This window comes from Thunnus maccoyii, chromosome 3, assembly GCF_910596095.1.
Source record: "Thunnus maccoyii chromosome 3, fThuMac1.1, whole genome shotgun sequence".
NCBI lineage: Eukaryota > Metazoa > Chordata > Actinopteri > Scombriformes > Scombridae > Thunnus > Thunnus maccoyii.
In genome coordinates this window covers 24,616,770-24,627,132 of record NC_056535.1, presented here as the reverse complement: position 1 = coordinate 24,627,132, position 10,363 = coordinate 24,616,770, and the positions used below count along the sequence as shown (strand labels likewise).

The following is a 10,363-nucleotide window of genomic DNA, read 5'->3' as shown; positions in this document are numbered from 1 at the left end:
CTATGAAATATGACAGGTTAAACTTTAATAACTAATTACCAGAATAGGAATGCTAGTATATGTAGAGGTTTTATTGATCATATTGCATCCCGTAATATCAGTTAGGTTGAATTTATTTTATGATGTTCAATCATTAGCTACTTCTTTTTTCTAGATCATGATGTAAACAGAAGACTCATCCATGTTGCAGCACACAGAGACAAAGGCCACATTCGATCATGTTTTCATCCACTATGACTCCTCACTTTTCTGATCTCATTCTGCAAAAATAAACTTGATTAAACTTTGAGAGATGACTCATTTTTAATCAGAACGTTTATGCAACCACATAGTTTGTGTGTCACTACCAATTTCCTTTGCTTTAGGCATCAAATTATCCTCCTATCCCGCAACAAAAAATGTACAAAGGACACCTAAAAATAATAAAAATCACATGTTCAAATTAGTAACCAATTCAACAGTGTGGACACAGACTGTGAGCAGAGAAATTTCCAGTAAATCCAGTTAAAACTGAAAAAGTCTGAGGCAGACAACGGGTGCATTTCTGACCACTGCCAAGCTCAACAGAGAGTCCACATAAAATTAAGGTCAGCTCAGGGTATAAAAGAATAAAACGAGCATTTAGAAACAGACAGACATGCTTGTGTTTCTGCTGTACACCACTCTCAAAGCCACGGGTAAGAAATTTCAGAGCTGCACTGTAAATAATTTACTGCTGAAAAATGAAATCTCTCTCTCTCACTTATAATAGAAAAATAGATACAATTAACACATGGGGGAAATCATGCTTAAATGGTAATTTTGTGAGTTTTATTGTGCCTCAGTACTGGCTAAGTTGGAGCTTCAGTCCAGCTACAAGGGGGGAAGCACTGCAGTAAGAGTTGTGGGAGGTGAAGAAGTGCCTTATCACACCTCTTGGCCTTGGCAGGTATCACACTGACAGACAGAAAGTGTAACAGAACATTGTGTTGGGGCAAGATGCTGTATTTGCCATACATCATAGGGAGCAGAGGGGACTAAGATGCTCATAGGACAACTCGTGCATTATTTTAGACAGCAGCTTGTCTTATTGTATCCCCAGGAGAATGATTCTTAAAATTGTTCTTAAAGGAACAGTTTGACATTTTTGGCACACACTTATTCTCTTTCTTTCCAAGTTTTTAGATGAGTATATCAATATCACTCTTATATCTGTTCCTTAAATATGAAGCTACAGCCAGTGGCTAGTTAGCTTAGCATAGCATTAAGAATGAGAACAGGTGAAAATCTTCTCATCTTACTTGCAGCAATAAGTGAATAAACATATTTCCCAGAATATCATATTACAAGAAAATAAGGACTTTCTTTAAAGTCTTTAAAGTGATACCTTATTTTTAATATATTTCTAAGATATTCTCTATTCTGCTTCTGTAGATGCATCTGTCACAAAAATATTTCAGTTTACAAATCTGCACTTACTTGGCTGCTGCTTCAGTCTTGTACAAGTGTGAAGTGAACTTAAAGATAAGAATTAAAATAACTCACCCAAGAACTTTTTAAGGCTGATAGAAAATATGACTTTAACTTGATACAATAATATTTTGTGAATCCGGCTCCAGGTCTCTCTCCAGTACTACTCTGACGGCTCCTATCACCATTTCTGTGGAGGAACACTGATCAGGAGAGGATGGGTCATGACCGCAGCTCACCATGTGCACAGGTAACAGATACTAGGCTTACTGTTAAATCCTATATATCCTGACTCTAATCTGATATACAGTAACTGCTCACACATTTAAAATGTGTCACTGTGGAAACTAATCTGATCTAAAACAGTTTCAGCTCTTTGCGTGTAGTCCTCGGTGATCTTGTCCTGCACCAGACCCACGGGACAGAGCAACACTGGAGTGTCATCAATGTTTTATATCCATCCTGAATGGAACAACAACAGCATCTCTTCAACAACAGCATCTCATCTGGGTGAGTCTATCTGTTATAATATTCTAGTATCTGTCTAATTCTCATAAACTCAATACAGTTAATCTTATTTTAACACCTTAGAGGTACTGGCAGTTTGAATTTGAATTATGACTGTATGGTGTTTTCTGTTTGTATTATGTATCATTTAAAAGTCACTCAAATACTTTTGTCAGCATATTTCAGGTGAAGCTTGTTTCAATGGGACCATTTTGTGCTGTGATAACAGAATTTCAAACGTTCTGATTTTTCTAACTTAGTAATGACATCGCCCTCTTGCGGCTGTCTTCTGAGGCCTCCTTGACCTCTTATGTGAAACTGGCCTCTCTGCCTCCTTTTGGAAAGATCCTGCCCCACAACATCCCCTGCTACATCACAGGATATGGACGCACCTCCAGTGAGTCAGCTGCAGCTCTCTCTGACCGTCAGTTATGCTGTGACTCAGTATCTGACTCAGTATCTTACTGCACATGTTTGTTTCTGCTCTGTGTACCTTCAGCTGGTGGAGGAATGCTCAGCAGAATGAGGCAGGCTTACCTTCCTATTGTCCACCACCAGACCTACATCAGCTCTGGCTGGTGGGTCAACACTGTCAAGACTACGATGATATGTGCTGGAGGAGGCGCTCAGTCAAGATGCAACGTGAGCCTGCTGATATGAAAAATATGAAAATATTCACGTACAGTTAAAGATTTGATTTCCTTAACTCACTCAGTCCAATCAAACCAAGCACACTGATGATTATATCAGCTGAGTTTTAATACAAAAATATCCCGTTCATCACCAGCTGTGCAGATCAGCTGAACCTTTGACTCAGTGTTTGTGGTTTTAACTTAAACATCATTATGACTCAAGTCACACATAAAATTTAATGAATTTGCAACAGAGATAAACAGTGATTAATCCTGCCAGCCCCCAAAGAAACCAAGTTTCATTGTTTCTTTAATTAAAGCTGTGCTAAAAGTGTTTAGGAGTTCACCCCCCTTTTTTTAAACAATTTAAAACAAATAGTTCAGTTCATTCCAACTGAGTGATGTTTGGCCTTTTGAAACACAGATTTTCAAAAAGATTCACATGTTTCTTATTGTTTCTAATTATGAAAAACACCCATCCTATCAGCATAGATCACAAAGAGAAAGAAAAGCATCTAATTTCCTCTAGCTGACGTGTCATATATCTCCCTGAATCTTGCTGCAACAGATGGCAATAAAGAAAAAAGGATATTTTTGTATATTTATCAACCAGTTCTTTTTTTCACCTTAGGGAGACTTCAGTGGCCCTCTTAACCGCAAAGTTAACAACAGCTGGTACGTCCATGGTATCGCCAGCTTTGTGTCTGGTATGGCCGCCTACATCACATGGAAGAACTCAGTGAGTGATGGAAATGTAATGTAAAACAAAAAGGGAAAAAAACATTATAATGACTCCCCAATTACTTAAAGTCACTTTACATTTAGCATTTGAAACAGGTGCAGATGATGATATACTGAATATGGTTCCTTTTTTGCAGCTGAAAGTTTTTTCCGTGTTGACTGGAATATAGATAAACATCACAAACCAGTCTTATCAGGCGTCCTAAAACTCCATATTCAACATTTTCCTGTTCAGTGCAGCTATAACTCAGAAATGTGACCATCAGAAACGGGACAAACACACAGACGAGCAGACGGTGCTCTGTATACCAGAGACACAAGGTTACACTTTTTTTTGACATAATGCAAATTTCCCCTGATTCTGAATCATGACAGCCAGCAGCCCTGGGTAAACGCTGTCTGTCTGCCTGTCATTCTGTATTAATCCCCTTTATTTTTCAAATTACAACCCCCCCCCCCACATACACCATTTTTTTTGCACCCATCAAAAATTGGTCAGATAAATTTGGTCTGATCTGTGTTTAATAAACATAAGGTTTGTGCTACCCTTTCTGCTGCCTCTCTGGTGGTTTTGTGACATTTGCAAAGGCAAGGGCTGCAGTGACCACTGAAATGGAGGGTGCAGTATATGCATGATAAGTGTCTGCCTATGGTGGGAACGACACACATGTTGTAGCTGTCGTATACACATATAATAAGAATGGAAATAACTCTTACCAGACAGACTAATGACTAACTGTTGTGACTGAAGGAGCTCGGTACATTGCATTCCCTCTTTTCATCAGACTTCCATTTCCCATATCTTTTTATGTAAATTATGGGAAATGACAGTGAACAGTACAAGTGTTATTTTCACCTTGAGTCACTGGAGTAGCTTCCTTACGCAAGGTCTATGGGGAGGTTATTTTGAACCACCATTTCTATGTGGATGTACTGTGTATTAATAACTATACATCCTTCCTGGACACCTTTTGTTGATTATTATCAAGTTTATTCAGAGAAACTGTACAGAGTTTTTGAATAAAAAATATACATTATATAGAAAAAAAATTCTTTAATTCCTGCAAGAACCTTAGTCAAAAATTTGTACAGCATAGTACCAAACAACATCTTACAATTAAATTAATAATATATTAATCCAATGATCTATACAATAATATATGATATGTTTAACTGTGAGTCAGCAGTCTGTGTCTCTCATTCACAGTAATGGTTTATGAAGGTTTTGTCTACACCGCTAACCTGCTGTGGTCTGGTTGGAGAGGAACAGATAACAGAGCTCAGACCACACAGCATGTCTTAGGTGAGTTGTCAAAGTGTTATACAACAGCTAGAGGATGTGTAGGTGTATGCTGGCATCTGAAACCTGAACAGTAGAGCAGTAGAGAAAAGCACTTGTTGGTTATGTCAACGTCCTGGAGCCCTGAGTAATGGTGGATCACAGCTGGTAAAATAAAGCTTTGTATCGTATCTGTTGCCTAAAACAAAGATCACGAACTCAAGAGAATCACAGTTGAATGTAGGTGAGAATTAAAGAAGTATTTTTTCCCTGATGGCTGAACAACTTGGTCCTAAAACAATTGTGTATCTCCCTGCAGCAGCCCCTATCTACTTATCACCACCAACACTGGAATTCAGAGTTGTAAAATCACCTCCACAGGGTCTCATGAGAACGTATCAAAGGCTTAAAGTGGAATACTGTGCTGCAGCCTTGGGCTTGTTAAGCTTTAAACACTGATCCCAATCTATAATAATCATCAGCTTGTAACTTCTAACATGCAAGGATGTACACACATCCCATTTCACACATACTGTAGCGCACATAATCCCATTACCTTTACATGTTCCCCTCCACCTTCTGCATCGCTGGAGCTCAGCTGTCCATCCAACTGAAACATCCTGATGTTGACTTTAGAGCAGCTTTGACCAGACGGATACACCCGTTCTTCATGGGTGTCGAGTTCATGCTTCTCTTGAGGGATGATGTAGATTCATACATGACACACTGTCCTATTGTATGTACATATTTCTACTCATTACACTAATCAATTTAGCAACAACAGTAGGACAGTCAGCTAAAGCACATTTTAATTCCTGCTATTAAGCCAAAAACACAAATATTCCCCCCAGTGAAATAAAAAAAATTATACCACAGTTGACAAAGGTTTCATGTATTAATATTATAAGTTAAGTATAAACATGTGTTACAATGTTAAACACATTGGCGTGAGACATCAGCTTACTTTTATACTGTTTGGATGAACTATTTCTAGTGTGTTTTATGTTTTCAGCTCTCAATCCAGCGAGTGCAAAAAAGCACATTCTGCTCTATGTATAGAGACACACAATACATAGTCTATGCAACTAAACTGCCTGATTACACTCCAAGACTGTGGGGATAATCTTCCCTGGAGTATTCTGACATGTGTCAGTGTTTGATTGCCTCCAGTTGGCTTTCCAGACAATCAAAAAGAGAACAAAGTTATATACAGCGACTGTACATGCTGTAAAACCTATCTTCAAATGGCTTTTAACAGCAGGGGTGCACTTGGAGAAAATATTAGAATATGTGTGTGTGTGTGTGTGTGTGTGTGTGTGTGTATGCTGTGTTAAGCCCTTTTATGTCTTGGGAAGGAGTTACTGTAAATTTTTGCTAAAGCTTTGAACAATGGCTTGATGAGAGCACAATATTATATAGAAGTGGTGTAAGCCATTGGCATAGCTTGTTAAAACACACATGTAAAACCAAAAGAAGCATTTACTGCACACACACACACGATATGCACTCAGAAAATGTTCCACTGCAATGTATGCAAATGTAAACATTTATGGTGGGAAACAAATAACCTCACAGGACAATCTCATACCTGACAGTAGTAGCCAATACAAGTGGGGAAAAACAGATTCAGTAGCTGAGTCAGCTCTTCAAACAAATGATAACTGTGAGACAGACACAGGTGGATTTGTGCTGGTATACATGCATACTATCAGCACACGGGGCCCTGAGGGTATAAAAGAGGTGTAGGCAGAAGTGTCTAGTGCAGAAAGTTTCAGGAGACTGCAAACATGCTCAGATTTCTTGTGTTGACCTCCCTCGCCGCCCTGGGTAAGATCTTTCTGATTCTTCCTCTCCTTTGACATTCTGCGCACACACACACACACACGACTCCTAACACACTTGAATACATGATTGACTGACTGTGATGCTTCCTGTGTCTCTGCTATGCTCAGTGCTGGCTGAGCTGGAGCCCCAGCCCAGGTACTTGGAAGATGACTTCAGTGCTCAGGAGAAAGTTGTTGGAGGCGAGGTGGCCAGACCCAACTCCTGGCCCTGGCAGGTAATGCACACTTAGTTCAAAACATGTATTTCACACACACTTTGAAAAACTTCATCAGGTGCATATCAGATGTTGCTTGTAATCCTTTTATTGAGCATTATCCAGTGTCGGGAATGCTGCCAAGACACAAAAAGTGGTTCAGTTTATTGTAGTTGTAATGCTCTTTTGTCATTTTCATTAGATCTCTCTTCAGTACATGTCTGGCAACAGCTTCTACCACACCTGTGGAGGAACCCTGATCAGGAGAGGATGGGTCATGACTGCTGCTCACTGTGTGGACCGGTGGGAGTTTCATGCATCATAGAATATCTGCTGAATAACTAAAACTAAGCGAGATATGAATGATGTAGCAGGAGATATGTTCTGACAGGGCTGAACATTTACTTAAATGTATTCCAAAACATTTCCAGGTGGCTTGAATGCATAGCCATCTGTTTCAATTGTACATTAACTATCAAGTAAAAGCTACAATTCCCACTAAAACATACTTTTCCATGTTAAATATCGATCTTCATCCAATATCCTTGAGTTATAGAGAGTGCTAACTACCATATAAGTTTAAGTTTATTTTTTGTACCTCTACAGTTCCAGGACTTGGCGCGTTGTTCTCGGAGATCACAACATCAACAGCCATGAGGGCAGAGAGCAGTACATGAGCGTGAGCCGTGTCTACATCCACCCCAACTGGAACTCCAACAATGTCGCTGGAGGGTCAGTGGTTACCACTTCTGCACAAAAAAAAAAAAAAGCAAAAACTGACATAAATCACATATTACAAACTCACTCAATATATTTAGTAATTTGTAAAAGTACTGAAAAATGTCTAAAGTCATATTTTGGGCATATAATTTTGAACATAACATTCATATGTGATTATGTTTGTTAAAGCTAGGCTAGTGAAACCGAGTGCAGCACACAGAGACAGGAGGCAATGAATAACGATGCAAGGCAGCCCTTGTGGGACTGGTAGCTGGGGGACTGGGGTGAGGACTTGGGCAGATAGCTGGAAACCTGGGGCAGAGGTTAGGGCAAGAAGCTGGGGCCAAGCAGGGCAGAGGAATGCTGAGGGGAGCCAGGCAGAGCAGGTCCCAGAAAGTAGGGAGCTGAGCTGAGCTGAACTGAACTGAGGAGGGAGACAGATGAGTCAGGCTGAAGTTTTCTGCAGGCACAGGGAAACAGGGATTAGGCAAAGGCAAAAAACTGACAAAGCAGTAACAAGATAGTTGGCTTGAACCATGACTAACTGAGTAAACAGAGTCTACAATCTGGTGAAGTGGAGGAGTCTGAACCGGCTCTTTATAGCAAGGTTAATCATGACGGATGGCAGCTGGTAGCCTGACTCCTGCACACCTGTCTCTGATCCTGCAATTAAACAGACACACAAGGAGGGAGAGAGAGAGAGAGGCAGATGCAGAGGTGGAGGGTGTGACAATGTTTAATTAATCATTTTACATATTAAAATTTAGTTGCAAACTCGTAATTTGAAGATTTTTGGAGAATTTGAAGAAGACAAGTCTTTTATTCACACATTAAAATGTAAAAAGGAAAAATGTAAGTCAAACAACAGTGTAGCTGGCTCTGGACTAAAGGCATCACAATGAGCCTGCAGGGGGGTGAGGGAAAAGATTAATTACTTACTGACTAGTGTGACCCTCAGGTGGGACATTGCTCTGCTGCGTCTATCTTCTGAAGCTTCTCTCAACAACTACGTCCAGCTGGGTGCCCTGCCTCCCTCTGGCCAGGTCCTGCCCCACAACAACCCCTGCTACATCTCTGGATGGGGACGCACCCAGAGTGAGTCTGACATAATACACGATACATCTACACAGTAAAAGCCATGTTTCAGGAAAAGTATTTAAGAATGCAGTCCCTAGAGATAGTAGTGTATGATCCTGCTATCATAGACTTCATCACAGCTATAAAATGCATTTCTCCTGTTGTCCCCAGCCGGAGGTCAGCTGTCTGCCCAGCTGAAGCAGGCCTACCTCCCTGTTGTTGACCACAATACCTGCACCAGCTACGGATGGTGGGGCAGCACTGTGAAGAACTCCATGGTCTGTGCTGGTGGTGGCAGTGAATCTGGTTGCCAGGTGAGTTTATGAGATCCTAGAAAGGACTGTGTATGCAATCTGACATTTAGTATTGATTTTTTAAAGACTTAACTAAAGCTTAATAGAGCACTTAAAAGTTAGGGAGACTGATCTATAAAGCATAATTCAACGTTTTATGAAACATTAATAATTAACCATTATAACTTGCATACCCTATATAAAGGATGGCTTATTAGAAAGTGGTACATATTCTAGCGAGGCAGATGCTTCCAAGCACAGATTTTGAATCCAGTTTGCTCCCAAACCGCGGGGACACCCTGCGATTAAGACTGTAGGAATGATGTTTGGGTGTAAGCAGAGCCGGGTAAACACAGGAAAGAACTTGTCAGAATTCAGTCCCACTCCACCATGACAAAGTGAAATCAAATGTCTCCCAGTGAGCTGAGGGCTGACCCCTTGCTGTCAAGGAAGATATTTTGGAAGACACATACGGGATTACTTGCTGCCTCAGCAGGGGCACAAGTCAGTTACAATGATCCAGGCTAGTGCTTAAGCTGCACAAACTGTCAAAGTCTTGCAAGCTCATGTTCTGTACAAACTTGCTCGAGGTTGTCTGACATTAGACGGAGATATGAGAAGGAAATGGGAATGAGTCAAGTGTGTTGGAAAATTGGGTATTTGCTTCCAGCTGTGCTCAAAAGTGCAGAAATAAAGCCATTGGTTACTGTATGATTTTATGACTGTGTGATGTGTTGTCTCTGAATCCAGGGTGACTCCGGCGGCCCCCTGAACTGCAGTGTCAATGGCCAGTGGGTTGTCCATGGTGTGACCAGCTTTGTGTCCTCCTCTGGCTGCAATGCCTACAGAAAGCCCACCGTCTTCACCCGCGTGTCTGCTTACATCAGCTGGATGAACAGCGTCAGTACTTAACACTAATCAGTATCACTCAGAAAGCATTGAATGTTGAAGAAAACATTCAAAGATAAAACACACACAAGCTACATTATGTGTTTCTCATAAATCACGCTAAATGCACTAACTGGAGGATTTCATAATCAGTTTTGTACATTCATTCATCCTCATAAATGCATCTATTTGTGCAGTATTTTGTTCAGATTCTTGAGGATAATCATATAATGATTCATTTGTCCTTGCTTTTGCAGATAATGGGTTGAGAAGAAAGACTATCTCCATGGAGACGAAAGAACACTCAATAGATGGATTCATCTCAATTTCTGTCCAACTCCATCAGAATAAAATGTTGTGTGATGTACATTTGCCTGGCCTTGTTTTTGTTGTAATTGTTGTACTTTGTGTGGGAGAAAACAGGCATTAGTCACAGTATGATTTCTAATAGTATTTGTAATTGGAGGTGAAGTGTAATTTGGGTGCAAGAGTGGTTCTGCAAAAATAAAGTGCTCCAGATTAACTTAGACAGCACTTTTAATGAGTAATTTTTCATATCAAGGATTTCTGTGTGAGATGACCTTTGGCGACTAAATTAATTTCAAAACTGAACAGTTACACTGTCACAAATACTGATCATTAAATAGGTCTACTACTTTTAGTGAAGCAGGACATTCTGTAAAAGTATTTTGTATGCTGAACCGCAAACAGAAGTGATCAGACTGTGACAAATGTTCCC

At 40.2% G+C, this 10,363-nt stretch overlaps 1 protein-coding gene, 1 long non-coding RNA gene and 1 pseudogene across 2 annotated transcripts; 2 read left to right on the top strand and 1 right to left on the bottom strand.

Annotated features, from left to right (window-relative positions):
• Positions 1 to 637: 637 nt before the first annotated feature.
• Positions 638 to 5,294, top strand: LOC121891706 (annotated as a pseudogene).
• Positions 5,295 to 6,112: 818 nt separating this feature from the next.
• LOC121894564 (elastase-1-like) lies at positions 6,113 to 9,991 on the top strand. The gene is made up of 8 exons (XM_042407228.1): positions 6,113 to 6,435; positions 6,561 to 6,667; positions 6,849 to 6,949; positions 7,253 to 7,378; positions 8,325 to 8,461; positions 8,615 to 8,757; positions 9,487 to 9,636; positions 9,882 to 9,991. The coding sequence occupies exons 1-8, from the start codon at positions 6,396 to 6,398 to the stop codon at positions 9,891 to 9,893; spliced, it is 816 nt and encodes a 271-aa protein (XP_042263162.1). The 5' UTR covers positions 6,113 to 6,395; the 3' UTR covers positions 9,894 to 9,991.
• On the bottom strand, positions 6,675 to 8,218 carry LOC121894565. Its single transcript, XR_006095573.1, has 4 exons — positions 7,679 to 8,218; positions 7,245 to 7,395; positions 6,890 to 6,993; positions 6,675 to 6,783 (listed from the first exon to the last, which is right to left on the bottom strand). It is a non-coding gene; the product is annotated as an uncharacterized LOC121894565 (long non-coding RNA).
• Positions 9,992 to 10,363: the final 372 nt, after the last annotated feature.